The sequence below is a fragment of the Fomitiporia mediterranea genome (genome assembly GCF_000271605.1).
Source record: "Fomitiporia mediterranea MF3/22 unplaced genomic scaffold FOMMEscaffold_6, whole genome shotgun sequence".
Lineage (NCBI taxonomy): Eukaryota > Fungi > Basidiomycota > Agaricomycetes > Hymenochaetales > Hymenochaetaceae > Fomitiporia > Fomitiporia mediterranea.
The window spans coordinates 1906468-1932481 of NW_006760391.1; the positions used below are offsets into that span (position 1 = coordinate 1906468).

General features: G+C 48.9%; 10 protein-coding genes across 10 annotated transcripts; 2 read left to right on the forward strand and 8 right to left on the reverse strand.

The window, feature by feature from the left end:
- Positions 1-203: 203 nt before the first annotated feature.
- On the reverse strand, positions 204-2765 carry FOMMEDRAFT_20115 (uncharacterized protein). The gene is made up of 2 exons (XM_007266560.1): positions 1678-2765; positions 204-1620 (listed from the first exon to the last, which is right to left on the reverse strand). The coding sequence occupies exons 1-2, from the start codon at positions 2497-2499 to the stop codon at positions 1222-1224; spliced, it is 1221 nt and encodes a 406-aa protein (XP_007266622.1). The 5' UTR covers positions 2500-2765; the 3' UTR covers positions 204-1221.
- A 244-nt stretch (positions 2766-3009) lies between these two features.
- FOMMEDRAFT_156273 (uncharacterized protein) lies at positions 3010-4701 on the reverse strand (the record flags this gene model as incomplete). The annotated part of the gene is made up of 8 exons (XM_007266561.1): positions 3010-3149; positions 3218-3416; positions 3474-3695; positions 3760-3834; positions 3937-4146; positions 4241-4328; positions 4390-4555; positions 4620-4701. The coding sequence occupies 8 exons, from the start codon at positions 4699-4701 to the stop codon at positions 3010-3012; spliced, it is 1182 nt and encodes a 393-aa protein (XP_007266623.1).
- Positions 4702-8046: 3345 nt separating this feature from the next.
- Positions 8047-10106, reverse strand: FOMMEDRAFT_168024 (uncharacterized protein; the record flags this gene model as incomplete). Its single annotated transcript, XM_007266562.1, has 9 exons — positions 8047-8222; positions 8284-8888; positions 8948-9046; positions 9104-9135; positions 9193-9264; positions 9320-9423; positions 9477-9501; positions 9554-9919; positions 10098-10106. The coding sequence occupies 9 exons, from the start codon at positions 10104-10106 to the stop codon at positions 8104-8106; spliced, it is 1431 nt and encodes a 476-aa protein (XP_007266624.1). The 3' UTR covers positions 8047-8103.
- On the forward strand, positions 10094-11318 carry FOMMEDRAFT_20117 (uncharacterized protein). Its single transcript, XM_007266563.1, has 3 exons — positions 10094-10226; positions 10288-10878; positions 10935-11318. The coding sequence occupies exons 1-3, from the start codon at positions 10181-10183 to the stop codon at positions 11114-11116; spliced, it is 819 nt and encodes a 272-aa protein (XP_007266625.1). The 5' UTR covers positions 10094-10180; the 3' UTR covers positions 11117-11318.
- A 972-nt stretch (positions 11319-12290) lies between these two features.
- On the reverse strand, positions 12291-14330 carry FOMMEDRAFT_140720 (uncharacterized protein; the record flags this gene model as incomplete). Its single annotated transcript, XM_007266564.1, has 3 exons — positions 13943-14330; positions 12714-13866; positions 12291-12607 (listed from the first exon to the last, which is right to left on the reverse strand). The coding sequence occupies exons 1-3, from the start codon at positions 14297-14299 to the stop codon at positions 12291-12293; spliced, it is 1827 nt and encodes a 608-aa protein (XP_007266626.1). The 5' UTR covers positions 14300-14330.
- A 397-nt stretch (positions 14331-14727) lies between these two features.
- Positions 14728-17498, reverse strand: FOMMEDRAFT_20120 (heat shock protein 70). The gene is made up of 5 exons (XM_007266565.1): positions 17376-17498; positions 17244-17308; positions 16990-17188; positions 15551-16930; positions 14728-15495 (listed from the first exon to the last, which is right to left on the reverse strand). Exons 1-5 carry the CDS (start codon positions 17415-17417, stop codon positions 14851-14853), a joined length of 2331 nt encoding a protein of 776 aa, XP_007266627.1. The 5' UTR covers positions 17418-17498; the 3' UTR covers positions 14728-14850.
- A 119-nt stretch (positions 17499-17617) lies between these two features.
- FOMMEDRAFT_168027 (WD40 repeat-like protein) lies at positions 17618-21462 on the reverse strand (the record flags this gene model as incomplete). The annotated part of the gene is made up of 9 exons (XM_007266566.1): positions 17618-17852; positions 17922-18039; positions 18094-18761; positions 18821-18915; positions 18967-19378; positions 19434-19512; positions 19571-20262; positions 20318-21257; positions 21307-21462. The coding sequence occupies 9 exons, from the start codon at positions 21460-21462 to the stop codon at positions 17692-17694; spliced, it is 3321 nt and encodes a 1106-aa protein (XP_007266628.1). The 3' UTR covers positions 17618-17691.
- A 523-nt stretch (positions 21463-21985) lies between these two features.
- Positions 21986-22315, reverse strand: FOMMEDRAFT_85637 (uncharacterized protein; the record flags this gene model as incomplete). The annotated part of the gene is made up of 3 exons (XM_007266567.1): positions 21986-22096; positions 22158-22202; positions 22256-22315. The coding sequence occupies 3 exons, from the start codon at positions 22313-22315 to the stop codon at positions 21986-21988; spliced, it is 216 nt and encodes a 71-aa protein (XP_007266629.1).
- A 186-nt stretch (positions 22316-22501) lies between these two features.
- On the forward strand, positions 22502-23624 carry FOMMEDRAFT_85219 (uncharacterized protein; the record flags this gene model as incomplete). The annotated part of the gene is made up of 3 exons (XM_007266568.1): positions 22502-22706; positions 22857-22927; positions 22986-23624. The coding sequence occupies 3 exons, from the start codon at positions 22502-22504 to the stop codon at positions 23622-23624; spliced, it is 915 nt and encodes a 304-aa protein (XP_007266630.1).
- A 94-nt stretch (positions 23625-23718) lies between these two features.
- Positions 23719-25961, reverse strand: FOMMEDRAFT_20121 (uncharacterized protein). Its single transcript, XM_007266569.1, has 6 exons — positions 25819-25961; positions 25745-25766; positions 24754-25630; positions 24588-24700; positions 24367-24532; positions 23719-24311 (listed from the first exon to the last, which is right to left on the reverse strand). The coding sequence occupies exons 1-6, from the start codon at positions 25850-25852 to the stop codon at positions 24153-24155; spliced, it is 1371 nt and encodes a 456-aa protein (XP_007266631.1). The 5' UTR covers positions 25853-25961; the 3' UTR covers positions 23719-24152.
- Positions 25962-26014: the final 53 nt, after the last annotated feature.

The following is a 26014-nucleotide window of genomic DNA, read 5'->3' on the forward strand; positions in this document are numbered from 1 at the left end:
ATGGGACACGGAAGCGCTCTCAGCCTCGTTTGACGGCCACAGGCACAGTTCATGCACTTGTAAAAATACTCCCACATAGTTCACGCATATACAGATGTGAGAGAAATTCACTAGACAATTTCCTCGGCTGGCACCGCCGTGGGCGAAAAAGCGACGTGGATGTTAATACTGGGCATTCATACCAAAACGTTTGTACTGCATTTAATTTCGTCCATGATCATCCATACATTTCGATCATATATCACTACATAGTCCCAATGTCGGGTAGCCTTGAGAGAAAAAAGGTCACATAACCGAGGAAAAAGAGCGGAACATTATATTTCTAATCTCGGAAGAAAAATCATCGTCGTCTTATACCAAGAGGAATGTGGCGTAAAGCGGCATACGAACAAGTGTCGTAAATCCAAGAAAGCCGAGAATTAAACGAAAAACCAGGATGCTCAAAATAATAAAAATATTATATCAGGTAAAGCAAGCAACGGCAATATCGTTCAAGATGCCGTGCTGTAATGATTGAAATTGGATTAAAAAAACAACCGAAAGCAAGCACTCTGTCAGTCTCAATTGACCGGGACCTCGTCGCTCAGGAATGGCAGCCGAAACTCCCAACGAGGCGACTTGAAACCTCCGATCACGGCCGAGCAACAGCGAGACGCTGCAACAACGACCAGGGTCCGTCATCACCGGAAGGTCGTCAGCATCACAACAGACAGGTGATCTTATCACCAATCCGATGAAAGACGCTCACGAATTTTAAAACACCCCATGCCTTCGTGTGATTACCCAAACAGATGCGATTTTTGTACAAGAAGAGCCATGACGAATCAGCTCAAAAATGCGATACTCGGGCGAGCGAGCGTAGTGTATAGTACCTGATGACGATGAGAGATGCGTGCGATGATATCGATATTTGTAGGGGATGATCAAGACGCGATGGCGAGATGCGATGGGTGATAGCGCAAATAAGAGTACATCAGGATGTCGAAAATACATAAGCATTGCAGTGTCGGTTGTGACAATAAGATAGATGCGAATCGGTGACCGGCCAGACCAGCGCATGACAGGATAGATACAATGTGTCGACAGTTGATGTCGGGAATTTCACGAGCCAACAGAATAATTCCTCGAGGGTCTGACGGTGCCAATTCGAGAAAGGAAATGGATAACCCTTCTCGTTCAGCAACCAGCCTCTAACGAAGCGTGACCATCGAGTGGAACGAATCATCCGGACGAGGTCGAGTTTGAACGTTGCCTGCTCACGGAAAGGCGTCCAGCTGCACGTTCTGGCGGACCCTGACCGCCGTTCCCAAAAGCTAAAGGCAACAAACGCAGCCATCGCTTCAGTGTCCCCAGACCATCTTCGTTGTTGTCTTGGTCGATGTCTAGGCCTGGAGGCTCACCCAGACCCTCCACGTTGGCAAAGGAGACATAACCGTTCATCCGTTTGCATGCCTCGGCAGCTGTGCGCGCATTAAATGGTGGAGTCGGCGGTGGAGTCAGTGGTTCAGACGGGGACGACGGGGAGGCTCTCTCCGCAAGGGAATCTTGTCTGTGAGGCCGAGTGCATTCTACCCTGACTAAATCTGTTGCTGAATTCGATAACGAACTGGGCGCAAGCGACTGGACAAATAATTACTATTAATAATTTCGCAAGAATAGGAAGACAGATTTACATACCTGTGGAGAGGGCGAAGTTGAAGAAGGGATGTGTTTCGGGGACGTGACAACAGTGACGCCATGGGAAAAGGCGCGCTGGTGATTTCGGCGCGGGTGTCCTGTACGTTGAGATAGTGCAGCAGACTCGTCAGCAGAAACTGGTCCAGCCTGCTGCAGAACATAGTTGAGTTTTGCGCGTAACACGGATTCATGAGGACTGAGTGTGTTATAATGTTGCTTCGGTGACGAGTCGTTGGACACATGGGATTGGGTTACTGTGTTTGGCAATGATCGGCGCCCCGAGTACGGACTTGACGGCGTTCGCGTGAAAGCGCCTCGCCGTTCATCGTCACAAGAAAGACCCTTAGCACGCGGGACAGCTGGCGAGGTGTGCGTTCTTGGCATGGATGGAGGCATGGGAGACGGCGAAGTCGGTGAACCGTAAGGCAAGGAGCCTGCCTCCGTAGAGCTTGCGCTTATAGCGCCACGCCCTCGCATGGCCATTGCCTGCGCACGGCTATAGCGACTCGAATTCTCCCCCTCGGCCTTAGGGCGAATGAAGACGTTGTCCTCAAATTCGCACCCACTGTCTGGCGAGTCATCCCGTCTGAGCGCCTCAAGGAAAGAATTGCCCCGTGGCCTCGATCTCCTTCCAGCCCATCTGTTAGGGCTCCTCGACGCAGTCCGGTAAGATAGCGAACGTTCGTGCTCATCACGGCGGAGCGTATCCCGAAGTAATGACTCGCAGCGACTGGATGGGCGTGCAATGAGTTCGGGGCGCTGAGGTGACATGGCACGAGAGCGAGGCACTGGCGAGCCTGGGCGTGACGAGTGGTCCGACATGGGGCCTACAGAGGAACGTGCAGGATGGGTGTACAGTTCAAGAGATGCACGAACAGGGAAGAAGAGTCGACGGCTTGGAATAGACGGACGCTTTGGCTTGAGATGGTGGTCCCGGGAGAAAGTTGGCGAGGACGGCTGGCACTGATCTTTATACCGTGAAAGCGCAGGTGACAAAGAGGCCTTTGAGGATGAGGGTGTGAGTAGCCCCACTGAGGACGGGGTAATGCGAGATTGAGAGGGAAGGGGAGTATGTGATGAGCGACTCGGAGTAGTGGGGAGGGAAGGAGTAGATGAAGGAGAAGAGGAGGAAGGTGAAGTTGAACCTATAGAGGTGTGCGGAGGGAACGCGTCTGGCTGGCGTTCATAGAGGTCGGACCGAGAGGGCATGGCTTCACTCGTGTGATCTGTACGTTATAGTCAAGGTGTCTGCTTCGATATGAATCTGGGGTACAACACGCTGCTTGACGGGGCGTGACCGGCTCGTGCTCTCGGCTCTTTCTTCTCCTTCCTCTAACGGGTGTCGGTGTTGGTGTGTGCGTGTGCGGCCAGCGGACGAGGCCGCTCGTCCTTTCGTTTTTTCCTAGGAGGCGGAGGCAGACGTCGTATGCGCTTGAGGGGGTGTGCAGATGCAACAGGGCGCTGGTGAGACTCTGCATAAGTAATTTTGCAATATATTAGCTAAGCAGACCCCCGTTTTCCCTTCCCCCGCACAGTGCACCCCTTCCCGATTGGCTTGGACCTAGCCGGATCCGCACCACAAACGTCCCGTTCGTAACAGGGCGTGACGCAAACGGAGGTTCCGGGGGTCCTCGAAACCAAACAAACGCTGATCCCGGTGACAACTGGACAACACAACAACGAGCGCTAAGCGGTCGAGACTCCTTCCACTCCGCCTTGTCTCGTCCTGTCTTTTCTGTCTGAGCCGTCGGTACAGCTGTCTTTTGTCCACCTCGTCTTTGTATACTTGTCTATACAATCTGCTTTATTTTTCCCCATTCGGCTCTCCCACCGCTGACTACATTGCAATGCGGTGCTTGACCATAATAGGCCAGAGCATCCCCGTTGGTCGAGGCCTGCGTACGTAAGCACTGCGGTCTCTGTGTTTGCGCAAGCTGTGTATTTGTCCACGAGTCTATATGTGGACCTTGATTCAATGATTGTGCACTCAATCGGGCAACAACGGGCGGGTCTGGACCCTATTTTGCATTTTTGTTTGCACATCTCGTGTCCGGGTCATGATTTTCTTCGACCGAGGGACACAAATTCCGCATAATCAAAAATGCCTCCTTGTGTCTCAACTTGACTCAGCTGAGTTGCGGAGGCATCGGTGACGACCTGGCAATCGGAAGATATATTTCCGCACTGTCATCTCACGACCTGGTAACGCCAATATTGACGGAAGTGTCTATTTTGCTAGTCCGGGTCAGTGGGGGTCACGCGGCCGGTATCCCCAGCATGATGCCTTTGTAACTGGAGATTTCTTCGCCGGAAAAAGCAGCAGTTTGACATCACCGACGAGCAGAATATATTCCGGATTTGTTGCGTTTCAGTCTGGACACTGAGCCCGTGACGGACAAGGAGGTGGAAGAGTCCCTCTCCGTCATCGATGATGTCACGCCGTTTGTCCCGCACATACAGCGATTTCTGCTAGTTGCGGTCCAGAAATTCACCATGAAGTCACACGTAAACTACTGAGTGGTGGCATTGGGACAGGATTAGGACCTGAATTCTTAATCTGAACATGTTCAATGTTCTTATTCGTATGCTCCACTTTCTGTGCGATTCGCACTTTTATTTCGACGCGTTCAGTCTCTGGCCTGCTGACATGCCTTCCGAGCAACCATGTATTCTCGGCTTTTACGCCATTAGCCTCCACTTCTTTAACTATACACTCGCCCATGGCTTCCCGCTGCAGTCCACTCTCGCCAGCTTATCAGTTGAAATTCTCGAATGTACCACTCCGCGTCCTGGATAGTCCTTCGCTCCTTGCGTGCTTTGCGCTGTTCGTTGGTACCGCCGGGTCGTCTGACTGCTGCATCGCCTTTCCTACAACCTCCTAATACCGGGCTGTGCAAATTATCAGATGCTAAACTTTCCTTTTATCCTTGATTTCCCGGTACCTGTGATTATGCCCAGGACACTTGCATTTATGGAAAGCTGCGCAAGGTATGGGAGTGTGCTATCTGGAACATAACCGTACATGTAATAATCAGGTATGTGCTGCGCTTTATGCTGCTAATTCTCGCGAATAGCAGGTCATCTGAATACGGTGGCGTCCTGTTCTCATTTGGCGAAAGTGTCTAGCTGGCTTCCTCTTTGGGAACTCTACGCGCGGCCTCCGCAAGGCTCAAGTAGACCAACCCGAAACATACTGCATAATAATCGATCAAAGTAAGATTTAAAAAAGCTTGAGCACTGCTGACTAGTAGAGGTTACTTGGCGAGAGTATGTGCGTTTATCACCGTGATCACTAATACAGGTGAACAAGTACCCTGTGAACTCCGATGCGCTTAGGTTCTGGCAATCAGCATCGAACAAGCATTTCTCAGCAAGGATTATTACGATTTTCATTCCTTCCGGAGACGAGAATTCATTTCAACGGGATCGGGACGAAGCGGACGAAGACGCGAGAATGTTAGCACGGACACGGGATCAAAGTTACTGCTTGAAGGCGATCGAACTCCGCGTCGAGTTGGCTTCGAGAACGGTCGGTGCGTCCCTGATACCCGAGTGAAGACGAATGGTGAGTGTGGGGTACAAAGTTTATTTCGCGTGAACTCATTACTTAGGCTTGAATTTTAATTTTGTTGCCGTAATACATCATTAATATCAATTTCAATCATACTGAATCGATTTGAACACCTGCTAGTTGTTCTATGAATGCTACAAAGCCGATTGCAAGCAAAACTACACATGTATCGAGGTTCCGCTTTGTGTATCAGTATCAGAAGAGAATGCATAGGAAGCAAGCTGCGAATGGGGCGGAAGAACAGCGATAGCAAGGAAGATAGGAAGATCAGTGCTAGATTTCATGTATAGTATAGCCTGTCTTCCCGAGCGGTAGGCCTCTCCCGAGTACCGCGTTGTAAGTATCCGTCCTTGTGATCACTTATTTTTTCAGTTCCTCGACCAGAAGTCTGCCAGCGGAGTGTAATACCACCCATACCAGAAGTCTAGGCAATACGAGTAAGTATATTGTTTCCGCAGCGAAAGGACGAAAACCAACTCCACAGCTTTATATCATGAACACATGTTTGCTGTGCACCCCAGGATATAGGAACGAGAAACGGGAAAGGTACTCTCCACTTTCAACTTGAAGTACTTATAAACTGAAAAGTGCGTGTCTTTTGCTGTATGCTTCGAATCGCCCGTTCCTCGTGTGAAGGTACGTTTAATGTATCTCGCACAGCATTAATGTCCGTCGGTCTTCAGGTATCTTTGGATGTCGTTCTTCTTCCTTTCCCTTCTGTGTAGCATTAATGGGTATCGAAGCTTCATGTACTACTAGTCCCTCCCTGCAGGTTACTTATCCGCACACCTAATCGGAAGTCGGATTCTAAGTATCCAACATCTCGAAGCGCGGCGATGAGCAACAGTCTGACTGAATTGGATGAATGGATAGTGATTAGTGCCATTGGTTTGGTTTGGTTTGAAGCGGCCGTCTTGTGCATTTATAGGTAGTAGTGGGTAAAGTGGAGCTACAATTTTTTCCTTCACCTTATTAGATGTGATCTCCTACATACCCGTCAGCATTCCAATTTCCAACGAGCGAAATGGAATGTGATTGTACTTGTGAAGACTGAAAGATTGAGTGGCTCAGAAGCTGTGTAGCGTGCTTCCGTCATTCTGCGTCCTTTTGGCTGGTGATATTATTATTCAAGACAAAGGTTCGTGAATGAGGATCCTGAATATTTCGAAGCTCTTAATGTGTATCCGTGCAGTATGTAATACCAGAAGACAGGTAATCCTGATTTGACCAATTAAAACCTATAAGTGCACGGAAGCACCGGTACAGTTTTCCCTGTGTCCCCGCGTTTGTGTTCAGCTCCCGTTCTTCTGTGTACCTGATACATAAGAATACGAGTGATGACTCACCCAGCTGGGCTTCCTACTATTCATGCGAAGCACAGTGGAATCTATAGAGTATCGATTCTGGTGAATGTTCTCCCTTGCTAGGGACCCCGGCCTCCACTGAGTGTATGCAGATGGTTGAAACTAACGGGAAGGAAGATGAATGGGCATTAAAGTTGTCAATGTCTTTATTTTCGTCCTTCAGTTTGGTAATATGTTGCCACCTTTCTATCGCCCTTTCAATACCAGACGCTCACTGTTCCCGGACATGCCCGATATGCACTATATGCAATCTTTAGGGCAGGAGAACAAATTCAGGAACTACGACCGTCTAAGCGCCCGTTCAAACAAAGATTCCTCATCCCTTACGGGGAGCACGAAATTAAATGTAAAACGTGAAATACGGAAAGAAATAAAGTAAGCGGTCTCAACTTATTTGAGATCTAAGATGCCTGTGGGAACAAAGGCGCAATCAAACTGCATGAAACGCATCTAACCTGAAGGTACTTGTGAAAGTAAGCGTACGTCGGCACTGACCGAATTCGCATAATATGCTAGACGTAAAATATGCTGAAGCTAATGACGCGTACGGGACGCCGAGTGAGTGTCGACTGACAAACAAGTTGATTAAGTTTAGCTTTCTGAACACGTTGAGAGATTTTTTTGTTGGGAATTCTTGCGGGATGACGGATGCGTAGAAATCGGTCAAAGCGTAAGTTGTATATGCTGATATGACAAATGTACTTGGCCAGGAGCTAAGTAGCAGACCCGATTCCGAAGGTAACTTCAAGAGACTGAATAACAAGCTCATCTGAACCGGATGCCGACAAACTCGTGTTGTTTCAAGTATCAATAGCATATATTGACGATTTCGTTCGATATTATGTCAGTCCTGAGGTCAAAGATCCATACAGGGATTGTCTTCGTCTTAGATCTAGTCAGTTTCAGCGTTATAAAGCGAGCCTGGTAATGCCCTATAGAGTGAAGACAAGCAACGCACGGTTGACACCTTGTATACCACACGTTGGGCCACTTTGTGTCATAATGACACATTGCTACGTCACATATGCAGGATCCGTTGTCCAACACATCGGAGTCGGATCATCAAGAGGCATGCGACCTCTTGTAAAAGAAACACACGACATCTACGCATGCACTAACTTTCTCATTTACCGAGCAGGTCTTCTCCCGTCCCGACGATGCATACACTGTGGTGACTGCACAGCATCGAGGAGTATGTCTCAGATTTGCGAGGTGCTTGCTGACAAAGCTGCACATGACAAGAATTAGCGCACACTCACAGTAAGTCGTTCCTTTCTGCGATCCACAGAATGTTCGTTCGTAAATGTCAGGATAAAATACCAAAGCCGCATTGCAAGGGTAAATTTGAATAGCGGGTAATCCACCCAGACGCACAAGAGCGAATGATGGAGTGGCTCACGAGACTCGTTCAACTGTATCGTCAAATGGTCCTTTCCCATATTAATAGTTAGCTAGATGGTCATGTCTATATCCGTAAGTAACATTAGTCCCTCAGAGACCCGTAGAATAAATTATGTCCCCGTTTTCGTTCCATATGTCGGCCTGTGCATTCTTGAGCTCTACGAAAATCTCTGCAGGACCCAGAGCGCTTGGTATTCTCCGGAACCAAGCTGTTTGAGGGACGAGAAGTAATCAAGACCCCAGAAATAAATAAGAAACAGCAAGACTCACGATGATGCTTCTCAGTTTGCCAATGTTTATACAGACATTCATCCACAACAAGTTCACCATCTCGACTTAGATACCGATCCCGGGGTTCCAACCTTTGGGTGATGGGCCCATACGGCTCACGACGCATGAAATATGCCTTTTGTTCCCGTTTTCCGGGTTCTAGCCACCCCGTTTCGACGAATGTGACGTGCTTCCTATCGAACCAAACCTCTCCTGGAAAGCTCCATCCGTCATGGTATACGTGCGCCTCCTCCTCAATACCCTCCTGCGAGAAAGTTGGTCGTATAATCGCCCTGTCCGTTGTTCGAGCCAGAGCAGCGATTCGTCCCCTCCGATTGGGATCTTGCAGGTCTCTCTTCTGCAAAGATGTGTAAAACACGCCGCGTGAAGATAGAAGAACAGTGTCATAACTGTTCAGCATTCCTTCAAACGCGAGGAATGTGAATGAAGGCTCGTCGGAGAAGATGTAATGGCTGAGTTCGGATTCCTCGGCGTCTGTCAGTGTTGCTGGTAAAGACAGGTACGCAGAAAGAGAAGAAAACTTCGGAAATGAGTGTAATTTGTCAAGAACTTCGGGCGAATTGCGGATGAATGCCATGTGTCCCCTAAACAGTTAGCATGTTAGTGCATTCAAAAACTGGAAGAGAGCTAAAAGCATAGAGACCTTGTATACAGCATGCGGTGATTGGCAAACTCTGGTTGTACAGAGGCAGCAAGAACATCAAAGTCATGGGCAATATCCCAAGGAAATGTTCGCGTAAAGCTGATGTTGAATGGCATCAACCTCGGAGCATCGAAACGGCAAAAAGGATTGGCTTACTTTCCCCAGAACTCGTCTACGTCGCACCATCCCTAACAAACTAGTTGGCCCAATGCAAAGCAGGAACAAGAAGGATTATTTCAACATACCCAAATTGTCGTAGCCGGATCAATGAATGACGCAAAAACACCAGCTCTTAAGATACGAAAAAAGGAGTTATTCTGAGGGATCCCTGTTGTCAGAGCATAGCGGCGAGTAAGTTAACGCGTGATTCACATGATCTGTTCGTCCGTTCCTTTTAATAGTGTCGAAGAATATCCTTCTCTCATCGTCGGAGCATTTCCACCTTTTACAGAGAAATTCAACATGGAATCGATAATCTGTCCGTAAACAAGTTAGAAAGACAGGATTGGGTCCCTAACGGATAGCGCACACTGATCTTCAGTCAGGCACAGCTCCTGAAGCAGAGCGTGAGTAAGATGAGTGCCAGAGCCGAAGATCCATACGTACCTGGACATTCGGAGCACTTGAATATGACGAACATCCTAAGTCATGTTTATCTACTTGCACGAACAAGAGATCGACCTGGTCGTTTGCCTCGACTGACTGAAAAAAGTACGGAAGATAGTTTGGATCTGGGCCTAAAATAGACCAGACTGCGATGATGGTGATTTTGGGCGTCTTCGGCACAGTAGTCGGTCGTGTGTCGATTTGGCTGTCGTCTAGCGCATTATTGCTCTTATCTCGAACGAACCAGTAAAACAAGAAGACAGAGATAGTTGCGAGCAGAAGATATCGCGAAGACCTCTTCATGGCCCGGTCGCCTTGGTCGCAGACGATGAGAAAGCGCGGAACAAGGCATGCTTGACGAACACCCTGCCGTGATCAAATCAGTACTTGTCTTGTTGGCTCGTCGCAGCACGGCATTTAATTCAGTAAGAAGCTTTCGCTTAGTCACAGATACCAAACTAGGGAAAGTACAAGTCACACGGCTGCCGCTCGGCGAGCGGACTCTTGGAGCGCAGCAGGCCCAGAAACTCCTTTAAACTGACACCACCATCATCGTGCTCTCTCAGTGCAACATTATCCTCGCCGTTCAAGGCCTGTGATTAGGATTGCATTAAAGTCCATAACACCATGAAAGTAACATTTCTGCCCCTCGTCGCTGCAGCTCTGGGCTTAGGTGAGTTGACTTGCTAGCTGGTCGTCTGATGCCATCATTAAATTACTCAATCTCGCTCTAGCTGCTCAAGTCTCTGCGGGTCCTATCCGTATCTACGTACTCGCTCCAGAGAACACGAATGTCTCTTCACAGGACGCCACGGCGCCCCCTCCAGCCGACGATGCACCTGTGGCGCATATGCGTTGGGGTTTGGCGGCTGCCGGAGCCGCCCAGTCAGTTCCTAAACCAGAAACAAAGAAGGTGGAGTGGGTACAATTACAGGATGGAATGCCCTCAGGCCCCGTGAGGAAGCATCGCTGCAGCGGAGGAGCCCGCAGGAAGGCCATCAAACTCGCAAACTGGCTTCGCGAGAAAGTCGGCTTGGAGCCTATCGTCCCGCACCACCATATGCACTTCCCCCATGGTCACCCTATGCCGCATCGCCCAGAACATGCGCCCGGAGACGCGATGTTCATCCCGGCGCCTTATCGTGTAAATTCCGAGGGTGCGAAGAATCACATTATTGTTGAAGATGCGCCACACGTCATCCCCTACTCGCATCATCGTCGTCCCCATTTCCATCATCACCGCCCACACTCGTTTGTTGGTCGTGTCCAGAGAGCGTTGATGACCCTCGGCCCATGGGAAGGCCGTATCACTGCGTTCGTCATAGGTAAGCGCTTTGTTGTGGCACATCTAATTATAGGACACTTATTTTTGGCTTATCAGGGTGCGGTATTGGATCTCTCCTGAGGATGTTCTATGTCCTATGCGTCCTTGGTGTTCGCTCCTTCAGACGTAGGGACGAGGAGGATCAGATGGAGGTCATTTTTGCTGAGGTCGAAGATGTGCCGCCGCAATATCACGGAGATGTGAAGGTTGCCCCCGTAGATGAGAAAGCTTTTGCTTAAGTAGTCAATAGTAAACCCAAGATAAGAACGTTCCTTTTATCGTCTATTTTCATTTTGTTGGCTTCTCTTATTTAACTACCTGCCATCAGACAGGTGAAATACGCTCCTTTACCCCCTATGTCTCTGATTTATTTAATGTGCTGTACTTGCTGTCTTGGACTGAGAGTCATATCCAGTCCGATTTAAAAAGCATGGATTGAGAAGGGCATAGATAAGACGTAAGTAATCAACGGCAAGATGGGCGTTATGCGCCTCATCCAAGGTGAGACTTCGTAAAGTAGATATAAAGTAAGTACAAGATATTATAAATCAGGAGAATCAATAATATCGCAGAAAATTAAGTCAAAAATGTTGAGAGTTGAGATGAAAAAGGTAGATTATGCTGTTCTCGGAGGCACGCTAAATCTGTCCAGGTCGGGCCTTGAGTAAATAGCTCTGCCTGTGTACGGGGGAGAGGGTGGCGGGCCCATGTCCGAGACTCTACGATCATAATATCCAACATCAGAGGGACGGGGTCGGTCACTATATGCATCGTGGACGTCTCGTGGCACATACGGCGGTCTCGAATCGTAGTATCCTCCCGCCGTAGCAGGCGGAGGCGACGGTGGGTACCCTCGACGATCCGCATAACGCCGTTCTCGATCATCAAAGTAAGCCTCGTCGCGAATACGTTTTACAGGGCGGAAGTCTTGTGGTGCGCCATTGTAAGTACTGCGCCTTAAGGGATTGGGACTCGGACTCCGACCCCGAATGCGCGATCCCTCTCGAAATTCTGGAGGCCCGTAACGTTCATGATCGAGATCTCCAGGAGGTGGATACACCTCCACCGGTGGGCGTATGCGAGGTGGCTCTTCCCTGTCCCAAGAGTGAGGAAGCGGGACCGAACGGCGATCATATTCTCGATCGCCGTATCTTCTATCATCAGACGAAGGGTCGGATGGACGGTTGCCCCGCCCGTTCGAACCCCAGACGCGCGGAGTGCTCCCAGATTGCGAATCCGAACGTGGCGGATAGCCTTTAGTAAATGCTGCCCTCTCTCTCCATTCGCGAGATTCAATGCCCGGTCTAGTGCGTTCTTCAAGGGCAATAGGATCACGTTCCCGGAAGCTCGTCCTCTCATAGAACCCGGAATCAGCAGACGGCCTGTCTCCGTCTGTAAAGCTCCTTCCGCGCTCTACACGATAAGCAGCAGATGGAACCAACCTAGGGTCTGTGGAATTGTCGACTTGTCTTTCCTTGAGCATAGGCTCTCCCTTGAATGAACGGCCTGCACTGTGAGACTCTTGAGGGCTTCCCTGCAAAGGTGCACGCAACCCGGACTCGTGAGCAGAGTAGCGGGGTTGAAGAATCTCGTCAGGACGCTCATATATGACGCCTGTTCCGGTCTGTTGATGCACAGTCTGAGTACCAGCTGGCGAGGATGCTTGTGAAGGTTTAACTTTTTCATCACCAGCCCGAGGACGAACAAACGATAAGGGGGTAGGAATAGACCTAGTATCTGCCGGACGAGTGACTTCAGGTCCCGCTGAGCCGCGGACATCAGAAAAAGACCGAGTTGAATCTATTCTCCTCTCCAAGGATGATCGATCCCCAGTACCTTCCTGCTTCATAGGAGCCGGTTGCGCTGGCGTACCATCAGGCGGTGAACTGATCCTTTCTTCCAAGGGAATGCGGATACCAATCCTATCTTCCAGCGGAGGAGGAGCACGTCCCCCGATACGCCCTTCAAGAGCACTAGCCTGAATATTTTCTTGATGAGATGTGTAGTCCATAGATGACTGGCGACCAGTATCGTTTGAGGAGAGAAGTCTGCCATCCATGTCCAATCTGGATTCTTTGAGGGCCGATTGATCATAAGTATTTGACTTTGCGTTTCGAGTTAGTTGCCCCTCAGCGGGAGCATATTGAGAGCTCAGTGGCGCAGCTGTCGTGTTAGGTACAAATGCCGCCCTGCTTGCTGCCTTTGTGACATCAACGCTGTTGATCAAACCAGAAGTTTGTTCACTTGTTAGAGGACAGTTCTCAGCAGGTCTAACAGACCGATCTGGGAAACCGGGTACGAAACGTCGCAGGTCGCCGTCCGTACGGTCATCGTAGGATTGCCCGGTGTCCTGACGCTTGATGTCTTGGAAATGTGCACCCTCATAATCGACACCCGACGCAGAGAACTGCTTGGCACCGTAGTTGCTGGAGTAACCGTCAGCGTACCGATAATTAAAGCGATCATCCCATTCTGCGCCATAGTTTCGCTGTCTTCCCACATAGTGGGTGCCCTCCGGAGAAGTGTCATTCGGCGAAGCAAACGAACTTGAGTCATAACGACCTGGAGCATGCGTATTCCTGTAGTCAGCAAAAGCACTAAATTCCGTGTTCCGCAAGCTTTCCTTGGGATCATAAGGCGGATCGCTTGTGAAAACAGCTTTCCCGAGTGGAACAGAAGTTACTGGAGACTTTTCAGCAGATGATCGGGCAGGGACATTGTCAGATGTCGACAAGACAGCTAACTGACTGGCCATGTCAGATTTGAGCTTTGTGGAATCCAGAGATCCGTCAAGCGGAGGTTTTGAAGTATCCTGAGAAACCGTTCCCAAAGAAAAGGAAGGATGATGATCAATGCTAGAAACTTTCGGTTCAAATTGAGGCGTCGAAGGGGACCTTTTCACAGGACTAATGAATTCAACGACTGCCGAGTTACTCCCCTCATTCATAGCCTGTGCACTTTGGGTTGATGTAGGAGCCTCAGATCCGACCTGTTACATTACAGAAATCAGCTCTACCTTTGTACAAATAAGAGAAAGAGAAACAGTTGTCAACGGCATGTCGTACCTCTTTGTCTGTGCGATCTTTTTCCTCAGATGTTTTCGAGGGTATCAAAGGACTAACTTCAGCCACCGTTGATGCACCATTCGTATGTTCCAAATTTGACGGTAAAGCAGTGTTCGTCTCTGACTGACTCGGAACAATCTGTTCAGGATGGGCAGGAACAGAATTCTGACGCTTTGCTGAGCGACCTAGGTAGAGACTCTCAAGAAAGTCGGGTTGAGGAACAGCTTTGTATACAGGGTTCTGGCCCTCGAGAATCTCTCTTTTAAGCCGCTCTAGCTTTTCAAGATCTGAGTTGTCGGACGATGGCGGTTGCTGTGGTTGAGGAGGTGACGGCTGAGCTGGAGTTGAAAGGGCCATCTCAGACACGCTGGTAAGCGACTGGACAAGAGAGGTCAAGCCCGGAAACGCAGAAAAACTGGACATGGCGGGATAATATGGGCCAGGGGCAAGGGGGAAAGCTTGTCCATTGGCAGCGGTCGGTGTGTCAGGATTGAACGGTTGAGACATCTGGTCAGAAAAAAGTCGTGGGTTGCGCGATAAACGTAAGGGTTAGAAGTGCTGCGCAGACTTTGAAGTGTCTTGTGTGCTCATGCACGACGGAAAGCTTGTGCGCAAAATGGCTTGCCCAGACAGACTGTGGTTGCCGACAAGGACGAAAGAAACAAAATGACGAGAGAGATGATGGGTGTTCAGGACTGAGGGGAAGCACAAAATCCGCACGCGCATTCAAAATGCTTTGGTCACGCGGTATCCAAATATGGAAACAACTAACTAAGAATTGGAAATTTTTGAAAGCAAAATACACGGAATTTCTGCAACGCGTCATACAGTACATCTACAGTCGAAGTGTTCTAACATGCCCATATTCTATATCTGCACGGAATTATAATCCTCGTATGATACAGAAATTAGTCGACGTCCATCTCAGTCGGTCCCTTATCGTTCGCCTTTTCCTCCTTCTTGTCTTTCTGCTCGCCTGCGTTTGGGTCCGTCTTAGGCGTCTGCGCACCACTGCCCGGAGTAGACTCGACTTTGGGTTTCGGTTTTGGCTTGTTGAGGATTGGCGAAGCAAAGTAGATGAGTTCGTCCTTCTTCTTCAGAATATCACCGCAGGTCACAACTGGGTCAGCATTCTTTGGCTTTTCTGCCTGTCGTGCCAGTTGGTCGTCAAGCCACTTCTGAATGGTGGCCACCTTTTCCACAATAGTCTGCTTTTCGCTCGGATCAATGTGTGCAAACCTTTCTTCCTCCGAGGTGGCCTGCGCGTAGTAAGTATTCAGCGCCTCGCGCAATTGCGCAGTCGCGGCTGCGCGGTTTTCTGTTTCGAGGTAGCGAGCAGTGATCTTATCCCCGATTTTCTTTGCAGCATCAAGACGCTCAACGTATGCTGACTTGGATGCATCCTCGCCCTCATCGCTGTACAGCCAATCTTCGGATTCTGAAAGAAGGGTGAGAAGACTCTCCTTCTCCTGAGGTTGCGCGTAAGCCGCGTAACGGTCTTCAAGCTTGCTGCGCATATCGTAGATGTATTCCTCCAATGCGTTTTTGCGATCCTAAGCGGCCAGTACTTAATATTTTATCTGGGGGAAAGGCATGAAAGGTACATACCAATGTGTCTGCGACGAACTTGTCAGAGGCGTGCATCTGGTTCTCCAGCTCCCTGAGCGAGTTGATAGTGCTAGCGTCGAGTGAAGACGTCCCAACGACGAATGCCAAGTCCTTCTTGCGGACAATCCTCTTCTTCTTAGGAGCCTCTGCACCATCGACATCCATCTTCTCCTCCCTTTCCTCGATCTCCTCATAGTAGACCTGCTCAAATGAGACGAGCCCGTGTTGGTTCAACTTGACTTTGACTTTTATGGGTGAAATGTCGCCCTTTGCGTCCGGTGGTGCCACCTGCTTGACGGTAAGTCGTGAGATCCAAGGATTGACGTTTCCGGGCAGAGCCTCAGGCTCAGCATATGAGGCTTCTATGGTGAAAGGCTCCTTGCGATAGAATGTCAAAATCTTGGTGGAAGGGATACTGTTTCCGCGGGGGAAAACGAGAAGCTCGCTGTCTTCTTCATCTGGTACACGCTCCCATTGCACCTTGATCGCATATGAGCTAACATCCACCATTGAAAACTCCTTGACACGGAAGACAGGCGAAAGCGAGGCACAAGCAAACGTAGCACCTCGAGCAATAGCTTCATCCTGGTTGAGAGTAGTGGATAATTGTTTTCCAGGGAAGACAGACTGAATGCGTTGTCGCACAGCCGGAATACGTGACGAACCTCCAACAAGTTCAATTGCGTCAATTTGGTCAACGGAGAGACCCGAGTCCGCAAGCGCTGCTTTGATAGGCGCAGTTATCCTGTCGAGAACGTCCGCGACAAGGGTCTCGTAGGCATCACGCGTCAGTTTAGATGACGCATCAATGTCGTTCATGATATTCTCAACACTAAGAGGTGCCTCGGTGTTGGCTGAGAGAATCTTCTTCAGCTTCTCACAGCTTGCTGAAAGACGGAAGACCGCCTTGGGATTAGAGAGAACGTCGATCTTGTACTTTTCCTTGAATTCTTTGGCGAAATGGCGGACGAGGGCATAATCGATATCACGTCCGCCAAGATTGCGGTCGTAAGCCGTTGCCTTGACTGTGAGCTGACCTTTCGACAAGGCAACAACGGCAACAGACAAATCAGAATGGCCAACGTCAACGAAGACAACATGACGAGGGTTATCGGCCTCGGGTAGGTCTGTTTTCTTGATCCCATATTCGAATGCTGCGGCGGTTGTATCATTAATCAAGCGAAGGACGTTGAGACCCGCAACTTGTGCTGCGTCTATGGTTGCGCGACGTTGCGCCTCGGTGAACCATCCAGGAACGGATATTACGACGTCTGACACAGCAGAATTCAATTCTCTTGCCGCCGTGTCCCGCAACTTGCCTAAATACATAGCGACAAGTTGTATTGAAGAAAAGACATGCTGCTCTCCTAGGTAATTTACCTACAAACAGTCATCAGCTTCTATGAAAACTCACGTATGGCCTACACCCTTCTACGTACCTGCACACCAACTGTTCCCTGCGCATCAACTAGCTTCGCAGTTACAAATTTTGATTCAACATTCTGCACCTCTGGATCGTTCACGGAGCGCCCGATCAGGCGTCTCAAGTTACCAACAGTATTCTTGTAGTTAGAAACTTCGGCGGTCTTCGCGGGTTCTCCGAGCCATCTCTGTTTGGGACCAAAAGAAACAAGAGACCTGATAAACACTCACTTGAGCAGCTGTACGCGGTATCTCAGTGAAAGAAACTTACGGTGTTAAACGGTTCGACACTTCATTTGTGATGATATCGATCCCTTTCCGTCGCGCCACACCAATCTTGAAAACAAAGCGAGTCAGGACAAAGAGACGCGTATGTGTTGATCGACAGTGCATATATACTGACCTTGCTTCCAAGGGAGCCAAAATCGTAGCCAACGACGGACATTATAACTACTGTTTAGCGGGTCGACAAGTGTACGGGCGATGAAGATGATGAGTGTTTGAAGGAGAGGCAGAGTGAAGCGGGATGAGCAACTGATGAGGGTGAAGGGTAGGACTGCACGTTTTCAAAACTTCGCTGTGGCTGTGACGTACGTTCCAGGTAATTCGATAAAGTTCTCGCATCCCTCGCCTTTTTGGGCCATGATTACAATTGCATTTACAAACTAATGTGAACAAATGACAGTAATACACACACAAAAATTATACCGATATCAAAGCTAAGAATCTTCGTCCTCATCGCAATAACAGTCACAATCTGCGACCGGGCATGTCCGATGTCGCCTCGTACCATCTTCCTTAAAGAACCAAAATATGATATGTGAGGCATGTCCTCCATGTCGACATTTCTGGCAAAACACAAACGCATCATCGATAGTATCTATTCATTGAGGTTTTCCCACCGTCAAATTTGCATTGTGATGACACGAAGCACGGAGTTTCGACTTACCTCGGAAGGAAGAATGAAGAGCATCAGTTTCTAGTCCGGTGTCAGGAATCACGCAAACGCTCATGAGGCACACAGCACATCTTGGCAATGCTCTTCCACACCAAGGACATGCCGCAGCCTGCAGGAGTGTAACTTTAAAAGCTCATCGATGAAGTAAATGATCGCTGCTCACCCGTCTCCTTTGCATGGCAATTGGCTCCTGAGGACGCTGGTGTTGCTGCGTGTTCACGACTTTGTTACAGAAGTTGCACCGTATAAGGTACTGCTTCTTGACCCATTCCATCGGCTCGAAATCGCCGTTCAAAATACCCTCTTGAAGAATCTTGCCGCGATCGATGTCGAATTGGCACCGATGGTGAAACAGCTTCCACCCGTCGAGAAGATCACGATACGCTTCAACCCAGCGCTCGGCACGAACGTCTTTATAACGTCCTGGACAGATATAGCTGGACAGCAATGCGACTGTCTGCACATCTCCAGTTGAGTCAACATAACTCTGCAGTACATCGAGTCCGAGAGGCGTCAATCCGGTCACAATGAGACCTTCAATGCTGCCTTTAGATCGACAATCATCTGCTATTCGTCGTAGATAAGAGGTGAGTTGCTTGTCGTCCAGGAAGCGTAATGCTATGGCCAATCGCTCTCGAAGTGGTAATGCTTCCTCCTCTAAGACGTCATTCCAATCATTGAATACAATGTATGAAAGCATGATGCGCTGGTGTGGATCCTGTAGCTTCACTATCAAGCGTTCACAATGACCTCGAAGATCATGGTTCCTCGACGTAGTCCCTGATTGGAGAAGTGTTGCGATGGTTCCGGAGAGCATTTGATGCGACTCGTCTATGAAGAAATATGTTTCTTAGTGCAGTTCAGTAACTTTGAAAGTTTAAAATCCAAACTTTTACTCCTCATCAAAAGCTCAATAGCTCTTGCACCTTGATTAGTAAATAGTAGCCAGCAGGCGGCTTGTGAATGTTTGCCTTCCCTTTCCCATCTAAGAAAAGTGTGTTAAGCATGTGCGCGGATTGAATAGCAGCGACCGAACCTCGAGAATTCCTCCTCTCCGACCTTCCAGTCACACAGAGCTAGCGACAGTCTCCTTTGTTGACTCTTGTCTGTGTGGACAGTAGGTTTCCACATGGTTCTGTCCAAATTGCTACGAGAGTTCAGCTTGCTTAGTGCCGCAGAGTAACTACCATGGAAGCCGTCGCCCATCCGTTGGCTATGCCTGGAGATACGAGACCGTAAAGGGATATTTGCCTCAACGAGTGGATTCATACTCAGCAAGTTGGGGGAAGGTACTTCGGATGGACCAGCGAGATCCAGTCCGTCCAGAATGCTAACGACGTCAGGCGATGCCGACGCTTCTAGACCTTCCCAGATTCCAAGTATGCCCTGAAACGAGAAGTCAATACCATGTATCTTGGACGTGCCAGACATCAGCAAATTTCTGGAGTCTAGGCATAATCATCGATGAGCGGAATGATAAAATGCATATATAGGCGAGCATACGATTTAACCAGGCCCAAACTTCCGACAATGAGGAATCGGCTCCAAATTGACTGCTTGTGCATTTTGCGTTGTGCTGGGGCTAAGAGGTATCAGTAACCTGGTGACCAGAAGACTGTTTCCACCACCGAAATGCTTACGTTGAAAAGTCCGTAGCCCTGGAGAACTCTTGCACGCATCAGCATAGAAATGTCGGATTCGATCGCCGAAGGAGCAACCCCGTCAGGAAGTCGCCGTCGTCCCTTCAATGTGGACTGGGCTTGGTCGGACCGTTGTGCCTTCCCCGGTAACAAACGGTTTGCCGTGTCGACACCCTGAGCCGTTGGTTCTGAAGACGGTGCTCTCGCAGTTGTGCTACGATTGTCCGAATCCGGCGGGCGACTCACGGAGTGATCTACCGGGTACCGTTTAACGGACGCCGGACTATATGTACGCCCTTCAAGTCTTCTTGCTGTGGTGGCCGGAGAGCCTTTGATATCGGATCCACCATTGTCTCTTCTAGATTGCTTCATGGTAAGCCTATCGACGTCTTCTGCGCGTGACTGGGAACGACTGGTGGTAGTTTTTGTCGACTCATCGTTTTGTCTCTCGAGTTCCCAAGGTTCTGGAACTGGTTCCTCATCATGGCACCCAGGGAAAATGCGGAAGCTTGTGCCCGCACCAAGAGCAAGGTCGCCTCTGGAGCTCCAGATAGTCTGCTTCGGTACGTCATGCATCTCATACATTTCTATGTCTCCCTCCTTGCTGGTGACAACTATATTTGAAGTCAAGGGATGATCGTACAAGCTAGGCGCAAGTGCAAAGGACACAAGAGGTCGAGAAAATGCCTTAGCTAAAACGAGGTAGCCGGTCAAAACCATGACTTATTCGCGTAGTGAAGTACGTACTGTGTCTAGTATTTGAGAGAATATCAGTGTCAATCTTCGCAAACGATGAGATACTACTGGGTATGTGGGCTTGATCGGATGGGGCATTCCATGGTAACATGGTGGAGGGAGCTGCCCATGATAGACGAGATAACTTGCTTGAGCGCGCACTGTCCTTCGAAATGCCTCTCATGTAGGTATCTCCAGATTCTCTCGACATCTCCGATGAGGGAGCTTTCTGAATGTCCCAGAAACGTACATGATTCGCATCACGCGTCAGCGTTGCAAGGGATCCACGACGAACTGGAGAGAATTCTGCATTTACGAACGAATCAGAAGAAGAATACCGTGCACCGTCGGCTGCAGCGTCTTTGAGAGTGAAACTGAGAAGCGGAGAAATAAATCTTCTAGTATCCCATACTGTGACTGACCCTTCACCAAAGCAAGCCACGCGATACTTGTCGAATGGATCGGGAATAATACCATAAACTCTCCCCGCTGGTGCCTGTCCAATATGCACTGTAGGGTTGCGGAGGTCAAACAGTCGGAGCCAAAGGTTCGATATGCCAGCAACGAGTAGATTCGGGTTCTCTGACAGGAAAGTCGTTGAGTATACAGCTTCGGCGAGAGCATACTGCTGTACGATGGATCGGTCCGCCTTGGAAGATCGGGCATTTGATGATCTTCCAGCTATAGCAGCAGCAACAGCGATGTCACGTATCACAAGGCTCGGATCTCCTTTGACTTTGTCTAAACCAACGGCCAGAAGATTCGGCTTGTGCGAAGAGAACGCGAGTGCGAGAACACGTCTTGAATTTCGAATTGAAAGCTCCGGACCATTGGACACAAGATTATTCCTTGCGTATCTGTTGGCTTCCAGGCGCCATAAATCCACTTTCCCATTTTCAGAGCCGACAGCGACGAGGTCATCAATCGATGGATCAGGGGACCAAGCAAAGCACTACGCGACTTAGATACAATGCAAGTATCATTAGGAAATATGTGCTCACTTTCATTAGCTGTAGGTCTGCTTGTGTGGAAACAAGCTTAAACTCCGTAACATCGGGAGCCCAGTCAAACAGGGAAATCTGTGAACCACCCCCAATAATGAACCTATTCTCCTGCCGCGGATGCCAAAGGAGCCTCTTCTCCATCTTGTTCGCCATGGTGCGAAGTGCAAATGCGATTTCGACGTGACTGTCCTTGACTGGAATTTACCACAATTGAGTAGTGTAAGTACGTAGATTGTTCTACGTCACACCCCAGGCATGATGGCGTTGTGCAGACAACACCGACTATGCGAGAGGGAATAGATATGGTAGATACAGAGTCTACTAGAGAGACACTCGCACACGCAGGTGCTGAATGGCAGATCACGAGACATGTTATCTTATCAGAAAATACAGACAACATACAAATTTCATGCTTCAATCAGGAACAAAATATAAGGGTACCGGTTTAATTCTGTTCATTAAAACCTGTAGCTTCAGCGTTTACAGTACAATAGAACAAGTTTGCTCGGTATTATAAATACAAGTGATTGTATGCTTTACAAGTTCAATCACACGGTCTACACGAGAATGTGCAACAAAACCTGATATATGGTAGGCATATCAGCGAACTAACGTGCCGGTGCTAGGAATAAACGTAGACAACGCACGGATTAGCAATGGATCCAGGCCACCAACCTCACGATTCGCGTTGAATACGAGTGGCGTCAAGGTTGTACTGCACGTTCTTCCGGTACTTCGTGACAAGACTAGCAGCAGTTCGCACGTCTCTATTCGCACGATTGATCTCCTACGTGCCGCGCATGTCAACATACGCTATGCGTTATGTCGCAAATTAGAAAGAATCAGACCTCTAAACAGTGGTTGAGTTCTGAAATGACTTCGATGCATTTCTCCTGGAGTTGCTTGCATGAGACGTCTATTATTGAAAAATGTGATCAACACGTACCGAGTTCTTTACTATTCTTTCGAGTAGAACAGCTTGACGCTCTGCATGTGGGTTCTCCATCGTCGGATGCTAAATCAGCGTCTACCGGCACGCTTGTTGAAGGCACCAAAAGGCGCATCGCGTGCACGTGCTCGCGACACGTTGACCACGCATGGACTCCACGATTCCGCCTTCTCAAGTTCTCCAATATCCAATGCTTTCGTCACATCCCTCTCGATCCTCGGACTATCGACCTGAATACTAGAAATGCCTGTTTTAACTAAAGATCAGATTCGTCACGAAGTCATCAACTTGCAGAAAACGCTCAAACTACTCGAACGGACTTACGATGAAGAGGACTGGACAAGGTGTTCGTCTAAGGAGCGGAATACTAAATGGCTAAAGGCTCAATCTATACTCACTGTCCGTTATTTTTTAACGCCGCTTAGGTACCGGTGCTTGGCTGATGGTGGTTTGCTAGGGAATCGGACATTGTCGAGGGGTACTCCAGAATGTGACGCCAGAAGACTATGATACTGGACTTGGTGATAGCAGGTCGTGGGTCCACGTATAACTGACGTGTCCTGCAGATAAACTAAACAGATAGCGTTCAGTATATCAGGACAACAATTTTACGACGAAACAAAGTCGCTACTCGATCGCCTAGAACGGGAATTACTTGAAATCAATGAGGTCCGAAACATATTCTTGCAATATTCGCTGTGCGGTCGTTCTAAACTAGTATCAATAGGACTTGAAACCACGACCACATCTACCGAACCCCATCCTTCCTACCCTCCCCAGGCCTTCCCTTCTATCGCAACAAGCCGATTCCGCGGAGGACGAGAAGCTACGATTGGCCGCAAACGAAGTGCTAATGCATGTCGACGTCTCGGAATTGAACGGCCAAGACACTGTGCCCCCGTCGACATTATCAATGGAACCCCAAATATCTACCGAGGACGAAGACTTCCTCCCCGATACGCTCCCAAACAAGCTTAGCAACCCTTCAACAACTCTAATCCCTCCCGCCCTCCCCTCAACATCCACTTCCACAGACTCAACTTCCCGTCCAGCCGGATCAATCACAGGTGGTCCATTACAAACTTCAACAGCACTCCATGAAGAACTCTCCAATCAACTCGCTCAAATGGCTACTCAACTCCGTCGAAATGCAGAACAATTCGGCGAAGCACTTGCGAGTGATGAGGGTGTTGTGAAGGAGACTCAGGAGAAACTTGAAAGGAATTACGATGAGGTGTCGAAGGAACGCGTTCGATTGCGAGATCATTCTGCGAAGAGTAGTGGGACGACGTGTTTTGTGTTTTTGGCTGTTATAGCTGTCGTTACTGCGTTCTTTATGACGTTCCTTGTCATTCGAGTTACTTGACTTGAAACTTTTAGTATACCTTCGTTATTTTGTTATTTGGCCGTTTCTCGCGCAAAATTTGGTTGACTCTTTCGTGCTTCCATTCCTATGAAGGGTAACCCGGTAAGGACATCTCGCAATTGCACCAAAGAACCATGCAGGAGCACATTTCTAAACTACAAAACCAAAGTGTCCAAATAAAGCACACGAAAGGAACGACTAGAAGGTTAAAAAAAAGTGAAGATAAAGTAAACACGAATGCATTGTTCCGAAAAGTCAATAATTCAAAAGCGAAAAATAGCAGTTTCTGAGATGCTTGCGTTCGTCCTTCTAAGAATCCGTCGGCTACGAATTGCCTAGTTCGGCCTATTTAAGATCAGGAGTGTTTGTGTATGTGGCGACGTGTACATTGTTGAGATGAGACCGGAAATAAGGGCGGTCGACAGATTGAACGAAGACGTGCATGGTCATGTCGTGGTATCTAATTGTATCCAAACCGGGTAGAGGTGTGTGTCGCGAATATCTCCTGCCGCTCTACATGGCGAATGATCATTGCGGATATCGTACGCCAGGCTGCGGAACTTGGAATGGGTTCGAATCAGCGTATCGTTGTTGCCCGTTGCCCCGCAACTTCTCATCGGATGCATTCGTCGCTGCCGTAGTAGCAGCTGTGGGATCACCAATACCGGCACGCGTACCCCAACCGGTCTAAATTCGCTTGTCAGTGGCGGGGGAGACATAACAACAGGTGTAATCAACTTACCTCATGTAAGGTTAGTAAAGCATAAATTTTCATGACAGCAAAGTAGTATCCGAATGCAATAAACGCAGGCACGTAGATAATATGCTTGGGCTGATTCCACAGATGTGGCATGAGCTTCAGTGTACGCGTCGCAGACAGCCAAACCAGATAACAGAGTATCACATTCCTGAGAGGCTTTTGTAAGCACATGCAATCATCTACATTTATTCAATCCCACTTACCACCAGGGCAAATGGTACCCTCCGTCTTCGACTGGCTTTGTACTCTTATAGACCACAATTGCCACAAGACAAGGCCCAACCAACAGAGTGAATGGGTTGAACAGTTTGTCGACCTAGAGATGCTTACGTTCAGTACGAGATCGAGGGAAAATATGGAATGGAATACCATAGTGTAAGCGACATAGGGATGCGCCGTCCAAATATATCTCTCCGTGAATAGCGACCGCAAATCACTTCGCCAAGTATTTCTTGTCCATCGCAATACCTGTTTCAAGAACCGCCAATTCGGCTTCATCGTACTGAGAATCTCAGCTTCCTTGCAGCATTGGATGTATGTCGTCCAGCCATGGCTGACCATCCACCTCGTGAGGAACTTGTCGTCGCCGGAATTAAGCTGATATCTGTCCAACCAGAAGTCGTGTGTGAAACCATGCAAGAACTCCGGATCCTTGAGAATAATCGTCCGGTAAGCTGCTGTTCGCCCCGATAGACAGCATACCCCGCCATCAATGTGAGTTGATGCCGATATTTCGATATTTCGGATAGTAAGACGGAAGGCAGCTAGTACTTCCCACACTGTCATAGTCTTACCACAGGCCTGGACACGCTGAGACGTCCCAACGCCTCCTACCTTCTGGTCCTCAAAGCAGGCCAGCACGTATGGAAGGAGCATTGGGGGCCAGATGGCGTCATCGTCAGCAAAAACAATGATGTCCGTCGTGGTATTTTTAATTCCATGTGCCATCTGAAGTCGTTTGTTGGCGTATGGCACGGTCAGGACACGTATGCGCTCAGGATCTACAGAGTCGGCCAATTCCTGGAGTGGTCCTCGCATTTTCTCCTCCGTGATGATGAGAATCTCCTTTGGATTTCCTACCAGCCATGAATGCGCAGCTTCTTTAAACTCCTCGCCGGCATCAATCGTTGGCACAATAATTGTGACATCTTCAGAGGCGATATACGTAGGGTTCTCCGGAAGAGGTACCGGGCGGTAGACGAATGACGCAAAAAGACGGATGAGATACCAGAGGTAACGGTAAAAGCTAGATAAGTGCAGGTCGTTAGCAAAAGACCTTCAAAACACCGCGGTGCCCTTCCACAACTTATATCTCCACATAAAAGGAGCGAGGAGAACGCGTGAAGGCACTGATACCTACCCAATGACCCCAAATGGCACGACTGGCAAGATTTCAGCCAAGACGAAAAGACGAAATAATAAAGATGCACGTACAGACTAGGAACTTGTCGGACGTTAGGTAAAGCATCTGACAGCGCACACGCCAGAGGCGCTAACAGAGATTAAGAAAAGAGAAAGGAAAGAATGACGGAAGCAAGCCAGCTGGCGAGGCGGAGAGAGGGGTAGTAGACGGTGCACAAGGGATTTGGGACGGCGCTGGTCTCGGTGTGTGAGACGTTGGTATAACACT

Coding starts and splice junctions, on each gene's coding strand:
- FOMMEDRAFT_20115 (XM_007266560.1), bottom strand. CDS start 2,499: ATGTCGGACCACTCGTCACGCCCAGGCTCGCCAGTGCCTCGCTCTCGT. Junction 1,621..1,677: donor CAACTTCGCCCTCTCCACAG/GTATGTAAATCT, acceptor TTATTTGTCCAG/TCGCTTGCGCCCAGTTCGTT.
- FOMMEDRAFT_20117 (XM_007266563.1), top strand. CDS start 10,181: ATGAAAGTAACATTTCTGCCCCTCGTCGCTGCAGCTCTGGGCTTAG. Junction 10,227..10,287: donor CGCTGCAGCTCTGGGCTTAG/GTGAGTTGACTT, acceptor ATCTCGCTCTAG/CTGCTCAAGTCTCTGCGGGT. Junction 10,879..10,934: donor TATCACTGCGTTCGTCATAG/GTAAGCGCTTTG, acceptor TTGGCTTATCAG/GGTGCGGTATTGGATCTCTC.
- FOMMEDRAFT_20120 (XM_007266565.1), bottom strand. CDS start 17,417: ATGTCCGTCGTTGGCTACGATTTTGGCTCCCTTGGAAGCAAG. Junction 17,309..17,375: donor TTGGCTCCCTTGGAAGCAAG/GTCAGTATATAT, acceptor TTTGTTTTCAAG/ATTGGTGTGGCGCGACGGAA. Junction 16,931..16,989: donor AGGGAACAGTTGGTGTGCAG/GTACGTAGAAGG, acceptor GACTGTTTGTAG/GTAAATTACCTAGGAGAGCA.
- FOMMEDRAFT_20121 (XM_007266569.1), bottom strand. CDS start 25,852: ATGCTTTACCTAACGTCCGACAAGTTCCTAGTCT. Junction 25,631..25,744: donor GTGCCATTTGGGGTCATTGG/GTAGGTATCAGT, acceptor GCACTTATCTAG/CTTTTACCGTTACCTCTGGT. Junction 24,312..24,366: donor CTTTACTAACCTTACATGAG/GTAAGTTGATTA, acceptor AAGCGAATTTAG/ACCGGTTGGGGTACGCGTGC.